Genomic DNA, 21,888 nt, shown 5'->3' on the forward strand with positions numbered 1-21,888 from the left:
TGGGGAATCGCTTGCAGCGTGCCTAGCAGCAGCTGTGACTCCTCTTCCTCTCCTTCCTGCCGGGGCACGATGCAGTGTTCAGCACAAAAGGAAGAGCCGAAGATCAGCTGCCTCTGGTACCAAGCCAGCGTTGGGCTGTGCTTGTCTAGCCAACTCATTCCCAATACAATGGGCGTATCCGATAGTTGAGTGACATTGAAGCTGATGATTTCTTTGTGATTTCCAAGTCGCATCGCCGTGGGCGGCGTCTGCTTCACCACTTGCCCCCCTAGCAACTCCCTGCCATCCACCGTGACAACCTGCAGGGGCAGTGTGGCCGGCAGCAACTGTATAGCGTGTTTGTCGACAAAGTCCTGCCCTATAAAGTCCGCGTTGCTGCCCGAGTCAACTGTGATGGGCACGTCAGTGGTGATTCCATTGGGCAGCTGGAGAGATGCGGTGAGCCTCACCACTGGTTTGGGCGGGAGGGGGTTCACGGGCTGTAAAACCTCTGGGGACTGCGTCACTAACACGTCTGGCTGGGCCCCAGGGCCTCTTCCTCCAGCCAGACTGCGTCGTTTCCCTGCTGTGGTCCCCCTTGCTGCGTTGCTGCAGTCACCATTGCCGAGGCTGCAGTAAGCTTGTGGAGCCTCTGGGGACACTCTTTTGCCATATGCCCTGGCTCCTCACAGACGTAACACTTCCTGTTCCCTCTAGGAGGCTTCGCTTTCACTGCTGCCGGTGCTAGGGCTCTGGTTGCTGACTGAGCCCTTGCACCTCCAACCTCCATAGGTTCGGCTCCTCCTCCTGGCGGAGGCGTGGATTGCGCCCGCGCTGCTTCTCTGGGAAGGAAGGAGGGGCCCCTGGCTGGTTCGCGCCCTCCACGCCCTTCGTCCCTGCTCCACGGACGTCCTTCCAGCCTCACCCCCACTGCCAGTGCCCTCTGAACGACCTCCTGGGTGGTTCGGGGTCTCTCCCCCCTCGCGATCTCATCTTTAATCGAGTTGTGCAGCCCCTCCCAAAAGAGGTCTCTTACAGGAGCCGAATCTCTGTCCCATTCCAGGGCACTGACCAAGGCGAAAAAGCGGGCATGATACTGCCTGACGCTGCCCCCCCCTTGTCTCAGCCCATGCACCTCCTTCCGTGCAAGATCCACGTCAATACTTGATAAAAAACACCCATCCATCGCTTTAATAAAGGCATCTGCATTCTGGAGCGCCGGATCCTTATCTCTCCATAAATTGCGTAGCCATGCTCTAGCATCCCCATGCAAATGGGACATGATGAATCCCACTCTCTCTTGCTCATCTCTAAAGTCTTTATGCAGCAGTTGCAGTGCGCACAGTACGTCGGCTCTAAAGTTGGGATACTGTTGCAGGTTCCCATCGAAGTGAGAGACCAGCCCGCCTGTCCGTCTCGCCAACCCAATTCCCTCCTGCCGGGGTGTCTGCTTTGTCAGCACGTCTAACCTGACCTGGAGATCCCTGCAGGCGGCAGCTGCCTCCTCCTCTCTCTTCCTGGATGCGAGAGCCTCGGCATTCAGTTGTGCCACTGCTTTTCTGAGTTCCTCTATCTGCTGCTCAGCCGTCATGTCGTCTGCCGTTCGTGAGCTCGCTAGTAGCCACCTGTTTCTCTCCCCTCCTCGAGGCTGTAGATGCCCACAATCGGGAGACGGAGCTTACTGTCAGAGCTGCTTGAAGATCCTAGCTCACAGAGGATCACGCTAGCCAGCGATCATTAAGTAAAAGTCTTTATTGAATTACAGTTTCCATTCTCACGCTGCTGCGCGCAACTCTACGTCTAGTAGCTAGATCGGCGAAGCTCCGTCTGAGTCTCCGCCCCGTGTGCACCAACTTAATATCCTAGCCTTGCTCCACCTTTTCCGCCTGACTGTCCTCCTCTGGGTCCCTCTACCCCCCGGGGCTTCTTCCTTCCGGGATTCTTCTGACGCTGACCCGGACCCTCCTGCCTCCTTGCGCCGGGCTTTAGGACCTGGTTCCCTTTCGGGGCTGCTTACTGCGCCGCCTTCCTCTGCATTTGAACTTGGCGCGCGCGCCCAACCTTCCACTTTCCTCTTAACCGTTTCTTCGCTCCCCGATGGAGGTGTGGCCACTCCTGACTCATGCCCTCCCTCCTGTGGTGAGCTGCCAGCACTTCCCCCCTGGCTCCTTTCCTCTTCCCTGCTTCCTGGCGGTGACGCTGGTCCCGATTTCCAGCTGCTCCCCCCTGAGTCCCCTCTGGCTCTATCTTCCTGGGGTGCCCCCCTAGACTCCCCCCTTGCCCTGGCCACTGGTGCTCCTTTCTGTGAATCCTCTGATTCACTGGAAAGACTAGGAGATCTCGGGTCGTCGTCATCACTCATCTTTTCTTCTGCCTCCTCCCCTTCGCTCTCTGTTTCCTCCCTTGCCCGTGCCTCTGCTCCTAAACCCCTGACAGATGGTCTCTCCCATATGGAGGCATGTGGGCAACCATGTGAGGGCATTTTGCCCTATAGAGGGAAGTGGAGACCAGGATATTTAAGCTTTTTCCACCCTACACTCTCCCCTCTTTTCTTTGAGACACCCATCCTCCCACCCTTTGTAGTGTGAGCCTTTATAGGGGAAAAGAGTAAGAACCTATTTTTGGAGGGGTGACACTAATTGGACCATGTATTCTCCTTTTTGTCTGTTTCAAACTCTTGGATGTTATCTGTGTGACTGTATAGTGGTGTTTTTGTTTGAATTGGGTTCATTGGCATTTGGTCCAGGTGGGTGAGTAGATTTAGGAAACAATCAATTTAATATCAGAGCCAGTGTGGGGTTTGGCTTGCAAGGCACATTGGGATGAATGTCAGCCAGCTGAGCCACAGTATGAATGCTGGGTCCATACACTGGGAGCACACAGTGGCACGTGGGGGACAGAAGAGTTTCCTTGAACTTTGCTGCATGACCAAAGCATGACTCTGGAAGTTGGCTCAAGAAATGGGAGTGTTTAGATCCATTAATCCAGCTCATCTGGCCAGAACTAATTGGTTCTGTTAATTTGTTCTAATTACATTGATTAGCCTTCTTTTGGCGTGCTGGAAATTGGTCAAGCACCCCACAACATTGCAGGGGTTAGGTAGCGTGTGGTCTTGCAGTTTTTAGTGATAGGATGCCCCTGTTTGGGTATAGTTTTCTCCCTTCCCTGGGGAGGGAATTTCAAGGATTGCCCCTGCTTGAGATTAGTGGTCTTAGAAGGGGAGCTGTTAGCCTGGATGGACAGAGAAGGACAGCAGTGCACCAGGAAATACATGCATGGAAGCAAGTTTATTGAGGTTAAGGGGAAAACTGAAGATAATCTCCATAGGGATGTTTATTTTGAAAGTGATGATTGACAACTGGGCATTTATGTTGAGGGATGGGGGAGGAGGGAATGATATCAGAAAGGCATCTGATGTCAAAGCAACTTTCTAGCAGACATAGTTCTGAAGTACCATCTCCTTCAGAGTTCTTGTTTGCAGATGAAGTTGTTCTGAGCCTTGCAGGCTCTATCATTCCACTCCTGAAAACCTAAAATTCAAGACAAAAGTTATAATTGAAGACATAACAAAAATTACTTGCCCCATTGTTTATTGCCCCAATGCATGTAGCTTAGGGTAGGAATAAGGAATTGGTACCAAATTGCAGGCTTGACCCCTAGCTGACCAATAATTTATAGGCCATTCACCTACAACACTTCAAAGTGTTACCTGCTCTTTAAGCCTAACCATTTCTTAAAGAAACATAGCAGAAAAACGATGGGATGATCCAATCCATAGTGTGTGTGGCAACCACTGTTTTCTGGATAAAATAGGCAAGTGATGATAATCACATGCAGTCAAAGTATGAAGACTGACTGTAGAAAAACCATTTACCTTGTGGTGTGATTGAAAGTGACCCTAAATGACTGGCAATGGGATCACTGCTGGCCTGGTCTACAGATATATTGAATTGTGAACCTTGAAACAGAGAAGCACCAAGCTGAGGGTTGCATCCACCCAACTCATACTTGGAGTCAAAAGGTAAAAGGTAAAGGTAAAGGACTCCTGGATGGTTAAGCCCAGTCAAAGGTGACTATGGGGTGTGGCGCTTATCTCTCTTCAGGCCGAGGGAGCCGACGTTTGTCCACAGACAGCTTTCCGGGTCATGTAGGCAGCATGTCTAAACTGCTTCTGGCACAACGGGACACTGTGATGGAAGCCAGAGTGCATAGAAATGCCATTTAGCTTCCCATCACAGTGGTACCTGTTTATCTACTTGCACTGGTATGCTTTTGAGCTGCTAGAGTCTACCCAGATTGCATTGATTTTGATGGTTCTAGTTTTAAAGTGAGATCATAGAACTGTAGAGTTGGAAAGGTCTCTGTGGATCATCTAGTCCAACCCCCTGCAATACAAGAAGATGCAGCTGTCCCATACGGGGATTGAATCTGCAACTTTGGGGTTATCAGCACCATGCTCTAACCCACTGAGCAATTCCCCCCCATAAAAATCCTGGAAATTGATGAAGAGAACAGAATATACTCAATTCTTTATATTAATCCCTGCAAATGGCTTCCTTACCTGTGCTAGATAGCAGTTCCACACAATACTCTGTGCGGCCTCCGTTGTCTGGCTGATGTGGATACCAGTTTTGGTAATTGTAGGTTGATTCATCAGCCCACCTCCAACGCCCATTCTGCGTGAAAGAGATGGAATAGATCATGCAATCATTTGTAATGAGGAGCGCCAAGATCATGGGTATTGCCAGTTATGGTTGAGATATTAGAGGAGGAACCCCATAGAAAAGAATCAAAAAGTAGTGTATGAGATTCATCCTGGGTGATTTTCAAGATAAGGGTGGAATGATGATTCTAAGAGTTCACTTCTCTGTGACAATGACCTGAGTAAGTGAAGGCAACTCACCTCACGGGGATCATGGAGCCCAATCCAGACCTGACCTGGGTTTTTCTGGTATGTGGCAATGTGCTTGGCCACCAAGGCTGTCTCTTTCTCAGTGAGAATGGAGGCAAGATGGGTCCCACGGCCATAGCTCTGGCACTCAATCTAAGAATGGAGAAGAGATTAAAGATGATTTGCCAGCATTATCATATTCCACCAGTACAGATCAGGGAGAAATTCAATACAGAAATCCCATAACAGAAACTACAATAGAGATATCAAATTTTTCAAAAGCAGGGTGTCCATGACTTGACTTTTGAAAAACAGGGGGTCCACAGTACTTAGCTAATTGGAAACCGCAGCTCCAAGGGAACCAGAAATCTGATAGGAATTTCACAAACATACATACAATTATTGTTTGGTAGGTGAGGCATGCTTCTTACCTCAGCTTCATACCATGACATCTTATAATCGAAATATGCATAGCAGTTGCCCTGGTTTTGCATCCAGTCCCTGGGGCAGGAGCTGGCCTTGGCTGTAAGGTGAAAGGAGAAAGAAGTAGAAAGGGAGGACCAAAGCAGTAAGAAGCTTGCTCTTTGTGAATACAATTGGGGATTCCATTGAATATTTTAAACTCAAAGATACTGTTTTAAAAATCCTGCTCCTTTGTCTTAATAGCATGAGCTGGGCTACTCCATTGAAAATCTAAGAAGTACTTTTTAATGACTGCTTAACTCCAAGCAGACTTCTGGGTAATTTGGTATTATGCTCACCTCCTGTGAAACAACTGGAGACCAGAATTCCAAGGTAAAAGCTGAACTTGATGGTGAATCCCATCATCCTGTTAACCTTTGGGAAAAAGGAACATACCATAAGTGCAGCTGGTCTATTTGTTGATGGTCATTCATTCAAAGTGATGATGGAAGGAAGGGGTTTTAAATATTTTCTATATTTAAAATCACAATTCTTCTTTATTTGAGCTTCCAAAAAGTGGAAAGATTAGAGGAAGAAGAGGGAAAGAGAAAGAAAAGTGGGTGGCACTGTGGGTTAAACCACACACTTGCCAATCAGAAGGTTGGCGGTTACAATCCCTGCAATGGGGTGAGCTCCCATTGCTCGGTCACTGCTCCTGCCAACCTAGCAGTTCGAAAGCACGTCAAAGTGCAAGTAGATAAATAGGTACCGCTCTGGCGGGAAGGTAAACGTTTCCGTGCGCTGCTCTGGTTCGCCAGAAGTGGCTTAGTCATGCTGGCCACATGATCCGGAAGCTGTACGCCGGCTCCCTCAGCCCATAAAGCGAGATGAGAGCTGCAACCCCAGAGTCGGCCATGACTGGACCTAATGGTCAGGGGTCTCTTTACCTTTACCTTATGTGTGCATAATATTACCTCAATACCCACCTTTCTAGAGTTGCTTGAAGTGAATGGTATCTGTGGGGACTTATATTGATCCACTTTTATATTATGAGCAGAATAATACTAACAGAGTTGCCTATCTTCTGGCAAATTAGAACTTTAATGGCAGAAGGGCTTGGATAGTTTGGTGAGCTGAGGTAGACCTCCACTGTTCATTCCCCAAAGTGAATGTCCTCAGGATGAAGGTGGCTTTCAATCCACTGGATCAAATGTTTCACTGTTTGTCAAAGAGGTGACAGGATTTGGTCCTCTTCAACACCTGCCTAGAGATGGTGTATTGAATACCCCCATCCCAATGGAGCCAATGACTACTAAGTCATCTCAACCACAAATAACTTCTGCCATGGCTAGAGCCATGTTTGGAGGTGGAAGACAACTCACTAATTTGCACCACCCCATCCCATTTAGGATTGAACTAGAAGAGGGAAATCCCCTGGGGGGACTCGGGGGGACTTTGCTGGCAAAAGGTGTAGATGGGTGGGTGTACTGCTAGTGATAGCCCCCAAACAAAATATAAATCAGTGACCACAGTGCCAAAAGTGAATTTGTGGTCACATCCAACTTACCCAAGTTCTGTTCCCTTCAAGTGATGGATATTTTTGCACAAGCAAGGCTGTCTCCCCAGCTGCTGCCTACATTCTTATATAGCCTTTGAGGGGTGGGGCAGTTGTCCTTCTATGGAATACGGATAAATAGAGAAAAGGGTTATTACCAATTCCCCTGAAAACCACAAAATTTGCGTATTAGCATCCAAAGGATTTCTTTCTGTCAGGTGCTAGGAAAGTAAATACTCTAGATATGATCAACATACATAAACAGCATGAGAAAATAGGTATTTATATAAGGTATATAAAGGAAATGCCAATGGAATGGGTGTGCTTGTGGTAAGCATGCTCAGGGAAAGCATATTGCAGTGCCTCGTTGCTGTGTTGTAGTTCCTCATGCTAAGAAAGGCTGTTGCTATGTGCCTTATCACTATGTGCCTTAAGAAGATACCGGTACATAATAGCTGTAGTTACAGGTAGGTAGCTATGTTGGTCTGCCATAGCTGAAACAAAATAAGATAAATAAAATTTAAAAATTTAAAAAATCCTTCCAGTAGCACCTTAGAGACCAACTAAGTTAGTTACCGTAAATTTCGCTCCAAAACACGCACTTTTTTGCTCCGAGAAAGTAAGGGAAAATGCCTGTGCGTGTTAAGGAGCGAATGCACGGATCAGAGCCATGGCTGCCGTCAGTCAGGCAAAGCGGGAGCCACTTACACGCTCTACGAGGCTCTCACTTTGCTTTCTTTAAAGCGACCTGGAGCCAGGAAGGAGGGAGCCGCTTACACGGAAGGGAGAGACGCTTGCAAAGGTCTGCGCGCTCTCTAAACAGAGCAATGAGGCTGCAGAGAGACGGCAGGAAAGATAAAATTTAAGCAACCAGCAGCAAAATAAAACCAACCTCGAGCTCTGAGCCACGCAGTGAAAACCAGGAAGTAAAAAAAAAAAGGCTGGGGAGGGCATGAGGGAGAGGGGAAAACTTCGCAAATCCCCCGCGTCTCAGCTGATCGGCTGGGATGGAGCAGCTTGTTTTCAGGCAGGATAGATTTGAGCATTGTCTGGGTCCTAGTGCCCCTACCGCTTTTTTGTGCTCCATTCTATTGCTGCTGCTGGTGGCTGCTTACCATTCAGGCTGCAAGGAGGAGCACTTTTACACAGCTAATGGCAAATCCCCTGCAATCCCAAGTCCTCCTCACTTGCTCAAATCTATTCCGCCTCAAAACAAGGAGCGGAAGGAAAAGGCTGCAAACTGTTAAATGGAAAAAAAACCCAGGCACAGGGCAAATACCTTAAGTATACCTTTAAAGCAACAGTGCTCTTTCCCTCCCTCCTCCCCACGGAAAAGCTCCTTGTCCCTTGAGTTCTTTTCCTTCCCTCCCCACTTAAAATGTGGTTACAAAGCACGGATCCACATGGATCCTCAGGATTTTTGCATTGGGCTACCCCAAACTCACTGTCAGATCACATGTCTGTGGCCACAGCATGAACCATAAAAATCATACATCCACTGTTTCATTTAGAATATTTTTTCCTCGTTTTCCTCCTCTAAAAACTACATGCGTGTTATGGTCAGATGCGTGTTATAGAGCGAAAAATACGGTATTAGTATGAGCTTTTTGTGAATGCACGTTCAGATATACTGAAACAGAAGTCACCAGCTTTGTCACCCAGGATGTTTTGCAAAAGGTTTTTTTGCTTGCCTATAGCATATTGCCTAGGAAATGCCTAATATGGAAAGGTAACAGAAATGCTGAGCTTTAGCAAGAAAAAGCAGAAGTAACCATTAATGGGCTGTCCAGGCTAATCGGCTGATTTCTGGCACAATATATGAATATGTAATGCTTAAGGAAAAAGGTATAAAAGCCCTGGGCTCCATAGCTCAGGGTCCAGCCTTTGTGAGAATACTCCGCCATGCCTGTTGCTGTCAGTAATAAATCTTACTTTCTATTTCTCCAACTAATGTGTTTGTGAGCCTTGAAAAGGCATCACACTACAGTTCCCGGGTGCAGTGCTACATCCTCAGAGTTGCACCCTTATTTCATGAGCTGCAAGGATGACACTCGACAAGACTTACCTGAGTATAGTGTGTGTGCCTTGGAATGCTTTTGAGAACCCTCAGCCATATTTGAGGGATCTGTGGCAGGTGACTCCATGTGGCACAAATTCTGGGAAGCTACCTTTGTGAAGATCACTTCTGTAAAGCTGAACACATTTGTTATTCAGATGTTTGGTGATGTGTCATATTTACATGAAAATGGGAAGAGCTGAGTACTTCACCTTCTTTACCTACCAATGTTCTTCAGGTACTCCCAGTGCAGGATTTACGTATAAGCTAAACAAGCTATAGCTTAGGGCCCCACTCTCTTGGGGGGCCCAAAAAAAATTAAAGGAAAAACAACAACTGGATGTACATTTCCAAAATATAAGATTAAAAACCAATAAAATAAAACCTACATACAGCAACAGTGTTTTGTGTTGTGTAGGCTCCTATGATGTAAGTAATGCTAGTCTGCTCCCTAATATATCACTGGTTTGCTGATTATTATATATATTTACACCTATTATTATTTCATGTTATAGCAAGTTTCTAGAGACTAGATTATAAGTCTTTGTAAACTGTGTTTCTAAAGGAACTTTTGTTATTGCCAAATGCCCATGTGTTTGCATTACAGTTGTACCTCTACTTATGTAACCCCTTCTGGATATGGAATCTTCGGGTTACGGCCACGGCAAACGTTTCGGTGTGTGTGCATGCTCAGAAGCACTCAATCAAGCCGTGTGCGGGCGCAGAAGCACACCTCCATTTGCATTATTTTCGGGGTGCAAACGGACCCCCTGAACAAATTAAGTTCGTAACCGGAGGGTCCACTGTTTTAAGTTTGTTATGAATAAAAAATCATTTTAAGTTAGAGCTTAATAATTATTTCACAATTAATATACTTCATCTTAATTGTATTTCACTATTGATATACTTCTTCTTAATTGTATTTCAGTTCAACAATTACTTTGATAAAATAAATATTTTGTTATGTGCAAATGGCTTTAGACAGCGGCATAGCGTGGGTTATCAGCACCCGGGGCAAGGCAAGTAATTTGCGCCCCCTAACCCGGGGCAAGGCAATTAATTTGCGCCCCCTAATCCGGGGCAAGGTAAGTACAGTAATTTACTCTCCCAAGCAGCAGCAGCGAGGCTTCTCTTTCCCCCGCGCTCTCCTGGAGCTGCCTCTTTTCTTTCCTTTTTTCCCTTTCTCCAAGGCTTTTCGCTTTCTCTCCTTAATTGATTCCTCCTCCACACCGCAGCGTTTCCTGGCTGCTTCCCCCCCCCCCTTCCCCTCTCTCTCCTCCTCGCTCTGCTTGCCTTGCCCTGCCCTGCCTGAGGGCGCCCTGAGGAGACTCCGCTCTCCTTTTTGACCAGGCGAGGTGGAAAAGTCTCTTCCGGTCCCCTCGCCAGACTCCCTGCTCGGCTCGGCTCACTACCCAGGCGGCCAGTGGAGAGAGAGCCGCAATTACCATAAAGCTCCTCTCCCTCCACTTCGCCAAGCTGTCAATGCCCGGCAGCAGCGGCAACGGCAGCAGCAGGCGCAGCCAGACCCCCGCCAGCCAGCCAGCCCCCCCGCCCGCCTGCCCGCCCGGCTTCCTCTCCTTTTTTTGCCCGCGGCAGAAGGCTTCGCTCTCCCCCTTCCGCGACCTCCTCGCCAAGCCGAGCGAGCGCGGGCTCCCTAACCCGTGGATTTTAGTAGGGGCAGAGAGCCCAAAATCAGCTTATAATCCTCACTGGATTTGGGCCAAAAGTATCAAATATGGAGTATAAAAATACCAAAGTAAAATATTTACCTCTGCAAGGTTAATATTTGCAGGAGGCTAACTACCATCTGATATCAGATACTGGATGTCAAATATTGCGTATTTACAGTTCTGTGTATGCCCACTTGACCAACTATGTTTTTATTTTTTAAACAAAATAACCATAAAAGTTAATTAAAGCTACAAAACTATATAGTATATATGTAGATGGATAAACTTTTTGTTTTCCTAAAGTCTGTGTTAACCCATGTGTCACCATGGTTTTGACAAATACATTCCAAATATCATTCAATTTCTCCATGCATAATCTTTGTCTGAGGACGATCCCTTCATGGGTTTCAAGAGTTCTCATGTCATCTATCAATTGATCAAAGGGAGGCATGTTTTTGTCCTTCCAATATATCAGTCTTTTTGCAGATGTGAGAGCATGGAGAATCCATTTATGCTGACCGATTGTCAAGCCCCACATATTAGGTATATAGTTTAAGATTATGTTATCTTCTGAAAATTTTAGCTCTTTCCCCACCATGGTATTTAAACATGCTAATATTATTTTTCCCAAAAAAAATTGCCAATATCAGATTGCTGATGCAATAATGGTGTCCTAGAATCCAATTGACTCACTTCATTAGGACTCGGGCAGCCACATTCTACAGCAAATGAAGTTTTCTAGCTACCATGTAGGAATATTTTAGACCCATAAATGTATTTCAGTTGTATAATATTAGGGATTCGTATTAGTCTTATTTCAACAACACGTTGGCTGCTTAACATTCAATAGATTTTAAAATGTTTTTTTGTGGGAGGGGGATTATTGGTTTGCCTTTGTGGAACGCCTTCCCGTCAGATGTCAAGGAAATAAACAACTATCTGACTTTTAGAAGACATCTGAAGGCAGCCCTGTTTAGGGAAGTTTTTAACATTTGATGTTTTATCATGCTTTTAATATTCTGTTGGGAGTCTCCCTTGCTAAGAAAGGCTGTTGCTATGTTCCTTATCACTATGTGCCTTAAGAAGATACATAATAGCTGTAGTTACAGGTAGGTAGCTCTGTCGGTCTGCCGTAGTCGAAACAAAATAAATAAAATAAAATAAAATAAAAAACAAAAATCCTTCCAGTAGCACCTTAAAGACCAACTAAGTTAGTTATTGGTATGAGCTTTCGTGTGCATGCACGTTCTTCAGATACACTGAAACAGAAGTCACCAGACCCATATATATATATATATATATATATATATATATATATATATATATATGCTGTGTTTGCATTCTGTGGTTGGAAGCCGTTGGCTCAAGGAACCAGACTCACCTTTGCTTTTTAATATTTGTTTAGAGCCCCTGACTCACGCCTTTAGACAACATTGTGAGATTCTAAATATTCTAAATATTTGAATCCCACTGTTGGCCCTAATTTTCCAATGTGGGCAACCCTAGAATATATGTACATAGCACCTTGGGCTGGTTGGACAATACAGTATTAGGACCAAAATATCTGAAATCTCAGGTGACTCTGGAAACAATTAAATCACTTACAATAAGGTTACCAGATTTTTTCCAATGAATCCAGGGACACTTTTCAACGTCAATGGATTTTGTATGGGGACTGATTTGTAAATCCGGGGACTGTCCCCAGGAAATGGGGACATCTGGTAACCTTAACTTAAAAGAATATGGAATATATTGGCTAATAAAAACAAATTTCATCCATTTTCACATTCTAAACTTACTCTGTGGGGAAACCCCACATTAAGAATTGCAAAACATATGGTGATATGGTAAAAATTGGATGGAAGTAGGTGTATTGACATTGGACCAACTGATAGATGGGGAAGGTGACTTTTATACTTTTGCTATTTTATGACAAAAATATCTTCTATCAGATGCAGCCCAATGGCAATATCTTAAATTACAACATCTCCTAACAAGTGTGTTAGGATCGTCAGCCTTTTCAGCTTCCAAGATACCTGAGATATTGGAGCAATTGGACAGCTCATTCAAAAATAAAAAGCCAGCAATTACCGTAAATTTCGCTCCAAAACACGCACTTTTTTGCTCTGAGAAAGTAAGGGAAAATGCCTGTGCGTGTTAAGGAGCGAATGCACGGATCAGAGCCATGGCTGCCGTCAGTCAGGCAAAGCGGGAGCCACTTACACGCTCTACGAGGCTCTCACTTTGCTTTCTTTAAAGCGACCTGGAGCCAGGAAGGAGGGAGGGAAGGAGAGCCATAGCAGCAAAGCCGGCAGCAGCCGCTTACACGGGAGGAGGGACAGACGCTAGCAAAGGTCTGGGCGCTCTCTAAACAGAGCAATGAGGCTGCAGAGAGACGGCAGGAAAGATAAAATTTAAGCAACCAGCAGCAAAATAAAACCAACCTCGAGCTCTGAGCCACGCAGTGAAAACCAGGAAGTAAAAAAAAAGGCTGGGGAGGGAATGAGGGAGAGGGGAAAACTTCGCAAATCCCCCACGTCTCAGCTGATCGGCTGGGAGGGAGCAGCTTGTTTTCAGGCAGGATAGATTTGAACATTGTCTGGGTCCTAGTGCCCCTATCGCTTTTTTGTGCTCCATTCTATTGCTGCTGCTGGCTGCTTATCATTCAGGCTGCAAGGAGGAGCACTTTTACACAGCTAATGGCGAATCCCCTGGAATCAAAGTCCTCCTCACTTGCTCAAATCTATTCTGCCTCAAAACAAGGAGCGGAAGGAAAAGGCTGCAAACTGTTAAATGGAAAAAAACCCAGGCACAGGGCAAATACCTTAAGTATACCTTTAAAGCAACAGTGCTCTTCCCTCCCTCCTCCCCGCGGAAAAGCTCCTTGTCCCTTGAGTTCTTTTCCTTCCCTCCCCACTTAAAACATGGTTACAAAGCACGGATCCACATGGATCCTCAGGATTTTTGCATTGGGTTACCCCAAACTCACTGTCAGATCACATGTCTGTGGCCACAGCATGAACCATAAAAATCATACACCCACTGTTTCATTTAGAATATTTTTTCCTCGTTTTCCTCCTCTAAAAACTACATGCGTGTTATGGTCAGATGCGTGTTATAGAGCGAAAAATACGGTACTTTTTATAGATATCTGTTAAGCAATACACACGTTTAATATGCAGACTGTAAGAGATGATTGGGATAAAGAATTGGAACTTCCATTATTAACCAGACAGTGGGAAAATGTGCTAGCTCCAATAGCTAAGGTGTCATTAGATTTAAAATTAAGACTAATACAACATAAAATAATATTTAGAGTTTATTGGACCCCTTTACGGTTGTATAAAAAAAAGGGTTAGCTAAGATAGCTCAGTGTTGGAGATGTGGCAAGGACAATGCCTCTCTGAAACACATGTTTGTACAGTATTATTTACTTAACAGGTTTTGGAAGAAAGTGCTGGATTGTGTAACTATGACTGTGCAGAAAAAGTTAAATCGTTCAGCGGAGAATATTTTATTGAACTATATACCTGCAGTGTGGCAATGATCAATGGGACAATGGAAATGGATTTTCCGTGCCCTGATGGTGGCCAAGAGAAGGAATATTGAGGAATTGGAAAAATAAAGATATGATACCCTTCAGTCAATGGACAGATGATATGATATCACTGGCAATGTATGAACTGACTGCTTACAGGCACAGACTCTGTATGGATAAATACGATGACATTTGGGATGAGCTTATACAAAATGTAGTAGGCTATTAGTATTTACATAAGCACTAGGACAATAACACTATACCAAATAATACAAGAATACATGGGAATATCATTTATTGCTCTTTTGGGGGGTATATTTTCATTTGTATATGTATATGAACAACTCCAAGCACGCCTGGAGGAAACGGACCATTTGGATCCCTTCCAGTTGGGATTCAGGCCTCACCATGGGACTGAAACTGCCTTGGTCGCGCTGGTTGATGATCTCCGGCGGGCTAGGGACAAAGGTGAGAGCTGTTTCCTAGTTCTGCTGGATCTCTCAGCGGCCTTTGACACCATCGACCATAACATCCTTCTGGACCGTCTAGAGGGGCTGGGAGCTGGGGGCACTGTCATACAGTGGTTCCGCTCCTTCCTCCTGGGCCGTGTCCAGAAAGTGGTGGTGGGGGGATGAGTGTTCAGACCCCTGGGCTCTCACTTGTGGGGTGCCTCAGGGTTCTGTGCTCTCCCCCATGCTTTTTAATATCTATATGAAGCCACTGGGAAAGATCATCAGGGGGTTTGGACTGGGTGTTCATCAGTATGCAGATGACACCCAACTCTACCTCTCCTTTAAATCAGAAACAGTGAAGGCGGTGAAGGTCCTGTGTGAGTGCCTGGAGGCGATTGGAGGATGCATGGCGGCTAACAGATTGAGGTTGAATCCTGACAAGACAGAAGTACTGTTTTTGGGGGACAGGGAGCGGGTTGGTGTGGGGGATTCCCTGGTCTTGAATGGGGTAACTGTGCCCCTGAAGGACCAGGTGCGCAGCCTGGGAGTCATTCTGGACTCACAGCTGTCCATGGAGGTGCAGGTTAACTCTGTGTCCAGGGCAGCTGTCTACCAGCTCCACCTGGTACGCAGGCTAAGACCCTACCTGCCCGCGAACTGTCTCACCAGAGTGGTGCATGCTCTAGTTATCTCACGCTTGGACTACTGCAACGCGCTCTACGTGGGGCTACCTTTGAAGGTGACCTGGAAACTGCAATTAATCCAGAATGCGGCAGCTAGACTGGTGACTGGGAGTGGCCGCCGGGACCACATAACACTGGTTCTGAGAGATCTGCATTGGCTCCCAGCACGTTTCCAAGCACAATTCAAAGTGTTGGTGCTGACCTTTAAAGTCCTAAACGGCCTCGGTCCTGTATACCTGAAGGAGCATCTCCACCCCCATCGTTCAGCCCGGACACTGAGATCCAGCGCCGAGGGCCTTCTGGCGGTTCCCTCACTGCAAGAGGCCAAGTTACAGGGAACCAGACAGAGGGCCTTCTCGGTAGTGGCGCCCGCCCTGTGGAACGCCCTCCCATCAGATGTCAAAGAGATAAATAATTACCTGACATTCAGAAGACATCTTAAGGCAGCCCTGTTCAGGGAAGTTTTTAATATGTAACGCTGTACTGTTTTTAACACTGATTGGGAGCTGCCCAGAGTGGCTGGGGAAACTCAGCCAGATGGGCGGGGTATAAATAATAAATTATTATTATTATTATTATTATTATTATTATTATTATTATTATTATTATCTTTGTTGTTTTTCTTCCTCTAACTTTTCCTTCTCTCTCTCTCTCTCTCTCTCTCTCTCTCTCCCCCCCCCATATCACTTTATTTCTTTTAACTGAAATCACCTTAATGAAATATAAATATTATGAAGAAGTGAAGAAGTGGAAGCTACCACTGCTACCGCCACCAATTTCCACCAGGGCTGGGGCAACAGGGCACCTGCAGTGGTGCAACCTCCTGGCATTCTGCCACCAGAGGCAGCTTCTTCTTGGGTGGTCTGGTCCTGGAATGGAGATACACACACACACACACACACACACACACACACACACACACACACACACTGGTGGGAACTGCAGCTGTGCAACAGTACAACTGAAATACTTCCTCAGTGTGTCTCAAACGTCCATCAACCAAATGTAGCTTTGAAATGTGCTGGCAAATGTTTGGTCATTGCTGTATTGCGGAATGCCACTGGCTGCCATTATGTAAGAATCTATGCTCTTTTTATTTGTAGGTCTATACTTCTCACTTTTTGGGACGTGGATGGCGCTGTGGGTTAAACCACAGAGTCTAGGGTTTGCTGATCAGAAGGTCAACGGTTTGAATCCCTGCGACGGAGTGAGCTCCCGTTGCTCAGTCCCGGCTCCTGCCAACCTAGAAGTTCGAAAGCATGCCAGTGCGAGTAGATAAATAGGTACCGCTCTGGCAGGAAGGTAAACGGCATTTCTGTGCACTGCTTTGGTTTGCCAGAAGTGGCTTTGTCATGCTGGCCACATGACCCGGAAGCTGTATGCCAGCTCTCTCGGCCAATAAAGCGAGATGAGCGCCGCAACCCCAGAGTCATCCGCAACTGGACCTAATGGTCAGGGGTCCCTTTACCTTACTTCTCACTTTAGAAAATAAACTTAATATAGTTCATTTTAGGGTGGGTGTGCTCCTGCACTGTGGTCTAAATCACTGAGCCTCTTGGGTTTGCCAATCAGAAGGTTGGCAGTTTGAATCCCCCTAATGGAGTGAGCTCCAGTTGCTCCATCCCAGTTCCTGACAACCTAGCAGTTGGAAAGCACACCAGTGCAAGTAGATAAAAATGTACCGCTGCTGCGGGAAGCTAAAGGGCGTTTCCATGCACTCTGGTTTCCAACACAGTGTCCAGTTGCACCAGGAGCAGTTTAGTCATGCTGGCCACATGACCCGGAAAGCTGTCTGTGGACAAACGCTGGCTCCCTCGGTCTGAAAGCAAGATGAGCACCACAACCCCATAGTCGCTTTTGACTGGATTTAACTGTCCAGGGGTCCTTTACCTTTTTACCTTTTACCGTTGAATTTATGTTATGTAACTTTTACTAATGTTTGTTGCATGTCGACAGTCTCATTGATTCCTTTCTTAGATTTGCTGCAAGCATACAACTTCTATAACAGCACTATGAGCAGTTTAGGTATGCAGTTCTGTGTTGTTAATAATTTACTTTTGCATGCAAATCTATTTAATTTTTAGTGCAAACTTCCTTATTTGTTTATTACCTATGTACACACAATTATTCTGCAGACGAGAACTTCCTTTTAAATGGCACAACAAATATGTAACCAATTTGAAAAGTGGTAGGTGTCAGCCATCAAAAATGAGAAAGTGGAAATGTGTATAGTACTCACCGGCACTTGATTTAGCAGTACTAAAAGTGGTTGGCAACTTCACAGCCCTCCAGCACTTGGAAGCCAAAATCTGGGGTGCCATCTTCCCAGACCCCATCTTTCCATTTTTCAATTGCAGAAGCACGATGGCCATTTTGATTGCTGCAATCTCTCACATTTCCATGCCACAGTTGCTGCCCTTTTTTCGCCCATGGCTCCCCAAAAATGTGCATTTTGGGGAGCCACACAAGATTGGGGGAAATTGTGCCACAAAATCTTGTGAGATCATGGTAACTGTGATGGGATGATGAGCTGCTTGTGCGTAAAAACCAAGTCCCTCAGAGTTTGCTCAAGTCCGCAAACCTCTGTCTGTAACGGAGCCCCTTAAGCATGGCTCCGTCAGTCGCTGGCAGATTCCGAAAGTGGTTGCTTTCGAAATCTCTTCCAACATAAAAGCTCCTTAACGGAAACACGTCTTCTGGACTCTCTGCGTGACAGTTTCCGGCGTGGGGTGGGTGTCCCTACAGGTCCTGAAACCTCCCCACTACCCTCGCTGGAAGTGTCCCTGAGCCATCCCTCCTGCTCACTTTCCCTCGGATCACCTCGTCTCCCCCTGCTGGTTCCCTCTTCCGCTGCTGAGTCTCTCCCAACCTGTGTGAGCCCTTCCACCTCCCGTCCTTCCGATGACAGTTCCCTGACAGTAACCAAAATGGCCACCATTCTCTTGTGGTTAAAAAAAACCAGGATGTCCCAGTTTTTCCAGGACACTTGCAGGGTACACAGTCTCCATGTTAAAAACCACTGTCTTCTCTGTGGAAGCACACGTAGCACATGATTTAGCATGCAGCGCATGATTTAACAATTCTGCAAGTGTTTGCCAATCAGCAGTCTCCTTCTTAAAACTACTATTTTCAGTACACTTGTCCCCCCCCCCCCTTCACAGTAGTGTAGATACTTGATCTGTGTATGCCAGGGGTGCCCAAACTTATTTCAAAGAGGGCCAGATTTGATGAAGCTTTTTTGAGGATTGAAGTTTTTACCCCAAAGTTGGTGAGCTTTTTAAAGGATTTTACCCCAGGACATATATTACCACAGGGGCCGGATTAATTTGTGAGCTTTTTAATTTTTTGATTAATTGGTGAGCTTTTTAAATAATTTTACCCCAGGACATATACTGCCACAGGGGCCGGATTAATTCATTGTGACTAGGCCCTTGAAACGGACTTGGGACATGCCTGGTGTCAGTGGCGGAGGAACCCTCTCCGGCACCTGGGGGCACCGAGGGGTGGGGCAAATTGCCTGGCGGTGCACACGCAATGTGCGTACAGACTACGCACGCACTGCAGCCCATACGGTTGCCGTGTGAGCGGCAGCCCGTAAGGATACTGTGTGAGCAGCACCCCGTACGGACTGCGCATGAATGGCAGCCCATACGGACGCTACTCAAGCGGCACCCATATTAACTGTGCATGCGCCCTAGGCCGCTCTACAGCTGGGGGGAGGCAGTGTGCCATCTTGTCACACCCCCCAGAGTGGTGCCTGGGCAACCCGCCTCCTCCACCCCCCTTCATATGCCCCTGCCTGGTGTATGTGATATGACGTTTACTAAGTTTATTGCTTGTTACCTATGAGAACAGAAGAGGAGTATGATGCCACATAGTGAACACTGGAGAGCAGCAGTGGGCCACCTATGTGAGAGGTGTAGCTATTAAAATTAGTGCCAAGGCACAAATAGGGATGGACAAATTTGTTCATATAAATTTCTCCCAGTTTCTCATTCTTCCAGTCTTAAATTCTGCTCCAGTTTATTATTATTTTTTTCCAGTTAATCAGCATTTTAGTACATATTTCCTCAATATGCACATTTTTGCAAGCAGTACCCCCCCGAATACAATACATTTCTGTATATAATTTTCACAAATATGTGCATTTTTATGCTCACATTCCCTTAGTACAGTGGTACCTCGGGTTACATACGCTTCAGGTTACATACGCTTCAGGTTACAGACTCCCCTAACCCAGAAATAGTGCTTCAGGTTAAGAACTTTGCTTCAGGATGAGAACAGAAATCGTGCTCCGACGGTGCAGCAGGAGGCCCCATTAGCTAAAGTGGTAGCTCAGTTAAGAACAGTTTCAGGTTAAGAACGGACCTCCAGAACGAATTAAGTACTTAACCCGAGGTACCACTGTATATACCACATGTGGTGGACATGCAGGAAAATCAGAGAGTTTTGGAATCTTATTTATTATGAGCTGGAAAAGATCTTTAAGTTAACATTCTTAAAAAAGCCAGAGGCCTTCCTACCGGGTATTTTAGGTAAAGCCATTCCAAAAAAATTAAGAGAAATCTTCCTATACGCCACAGCTGCAGCCCAAACACTGGTTGCAATGAACTGGAAGGGGCAGGGGGAGTTCCAACTTTATCAGATTGGCAAGGCAAATTACAGGAATATGCAGAAATGGCGCAATTGACCAACAGACTGAGAGGCAATACAAGACAATCATTTATTCAAAAATGGGATATGTATCAGAGTTATTTACAGAAATAAAATAGTGGTATAATATCTTTGGCAGAATTTGAACGACCCTTGTTTAAAGTAATTATTAAGAAATAAGTTAATGAGTACAAACTGTTGTAAGAAGGTATTAAAAAATACAGAAAGAGTAAGGTAATAACGTTAAGTACATTCAATACTAAAAAGAAAGTTTACATTGGGAAATGATAGGGAGTCTATTTTATGTTAGTAAAAAGATAGGGAAAAAGTGATTGCATAAATTTAAACTAAGTTTAATTTTTGTGAATCCAAAGAAGAGTATTAGTATATGGTTGTTTTCATTTTTGCTGAATTAGGAGTGTGTATAGTATGTATATTATGTACATTACTTATGAATTTCAACAAAGTTATGTTAAAAAAAGAAAAAAGAAAAAAGAGTGAAACTTGTTGCGACAGATTTGCGGGTCTTTTCCTCATTGGAAGGTACTGTTTTTAAAACACCCCAAAAAAGAACCAGGATAGACAGTCAGCAAATAAGATGAACCTCTTCCTGTGCCTTAGTCTCTCCAGGTGCCTGGAGGTGTCAAACCCAAATTTAGACTGGACCTCTCCTTTCAGGCCACATATAGGAAACACTTGAAGACAGGAGCTTTAGAAGTGAAACAAGCAAGCTATTGTTAAGTTGGCTGAAAAACCTTCCTTTTCTCCAAAGTATTCCCACATTAATCTGTTTTATATTTGCAGTTTAAAAAAAAAATGCTGGTGGGAGGGCAGTTTAGTTTTAATAGTATATTATGACCACTTTTATGTTTTATATTTCATTTCTGTACAGTGGTACCTTGGTTCCCAAACTTAATCTGTTCTGGGAAGTCTGTTCCAAAACCAATAATCAATGTACTGAATTATAAAATAAACAAGACAGTATTGTAGATGGTAAAAATTAAAATTATTATTTTTTCCTTACGTGCACTGATGATAGTCATTGTTTGGATGGGGGGCTTTTAGCCATTTCTGAAGTCAAACAATCAATCAATCAGTAGCTGAACTGGGTTCCACGCAGTCACAAAAACAAGTAACAAAAACGAAGTCACAAGCCACAGTCACAAAAATGAAGTCACAAGCCGCAGTCACAAGTCAGTCCATAAAATGAAGAACAAGTCAAAGCCAAAAAATCGAAAAAGCCACACAAACAAAAATGCAAAAAAATAGCAAAAACAAAAGTTCCAAATATCACTGCTGTGTTGCAGTGGGACTCAACAGGAAGCCTGAACAGGAAGCCTCTGATTAGCAGCGGGGGACTCGATTTGCAAATGGAACACACTAAACAGGAATCGGAACATGTTCTGTTTCCAAGGCAAAGTTCACAAACTGGGACACCTACTTCTGGTTTTGCAGCATTCCGTTTCCAAGATGTTCATAAACTAAGCTGTTCTAAAACCAAGGTACCACTGTACACCACTTAAAAGGTAAAGGGACCCCTGACCATGAAGTCCAGTCGTGACTGACTCTGGGGTTGCAGTGCTCATCTCGCTTTACTGGCCAAGGGAGCCGGTGTACAGCTTCCAGGTCATGTGGCCAGCATGAGTAAGCCACTTCTGGCGAAGCAGAGCAGTGCACGGAAACGCCGTTTAACTTCCCGCCGGAGCGGTACATATTTATCTACTTGCACTTTTGACATGCTTTCGAACTGCTAGGTTGGCAGGAGCAGGGACCGTGCAACGGGAGCTCACCCCGTCGCGGGGATTCAAACCGCCGACCTTCTGATCAGAAAGTCCTAGGCTCTGTGGTTTAACCCACAGCGCCACCCGCGTCCCATACACCACTTAGGTACTCCTTAAATGTAGAACAGTTCATGCATTCTTAACTAAGGAAATAAACCCTACTCAATGAGCTTTTTTGGTGTTGGGAACATTCACCATATTGAACCACCAGCACCCCACCTGCAGGCT

The 21,888-nt window shown here is 45.5% G+C and overlaps 1 protein-coding gene across 5 annotated transcripts in view; it reads right to left on the reverse strand.

Moving 5' to 3' along the window:
• Positions 1–3,247: 3,247 nt before the first annotated feature.
• LOC310691188 (C-type lectin BpLec-like) overlaps positions 3,248–21,888 on the reverse strand; it is a 30,931-nt gene continuing 12,290 nt past the window's right edge. The window contains exons 1-7 of one of the 5 annotated variants that reach the window (XM_083470852.1): positions 17,466–17,531; positions 6,840–6,948; positions 5,632–5,707; positions 5,302–5,393; positions 4,883–5,023; positions 4,541–4,655; positions 3,248–3,509 (exon numbers count right to left, since the gene is read on the reverse strand). In XM_083470852.1, the coding sequence (XP_083326978.1) occupies positions 3,442–3,509; positions 4,541–4,655; positions 4,883–5,023; positions 5,302–5,393; positions 5,632–5,698 (483 nt within the window). In that variant the 5' untranslated portion in view covers positions 5,699–5,707; positions 6,840–6,948; positions 17,466–17,531 and the 3' untranslated portion in view covers positions 3,248–3,441. Of the gene's footprint in view, positions 3,510–4,540; positions 4,656–4,882; positions 5,024–5,301; positions 5,394–5,631; positions 5,708–6,839; positions 6,969–17,465; positions 17,532–19,214; positions 19,724–21,888 lie in introns of those variants that run through there. The other 4 variants (XM_083470854.1, XM_083470853.1, XM_083470851.1 and 1 more) reach the window with 4 other exon arrangements.

The sequence above is a fragment of the Podarcis liolepis genome (assembly GCF_965112155.1).
Source record: "Podarcis liolepis genome assembly, chromosome: 13".
NCBI classification, from domain to species: domain Eukaryota; kingdom Metazoa; phylum Chordata; class Lepidosauria; order Squamata; family Lacertidae; genus Podarcis; species Podarcis liolepis.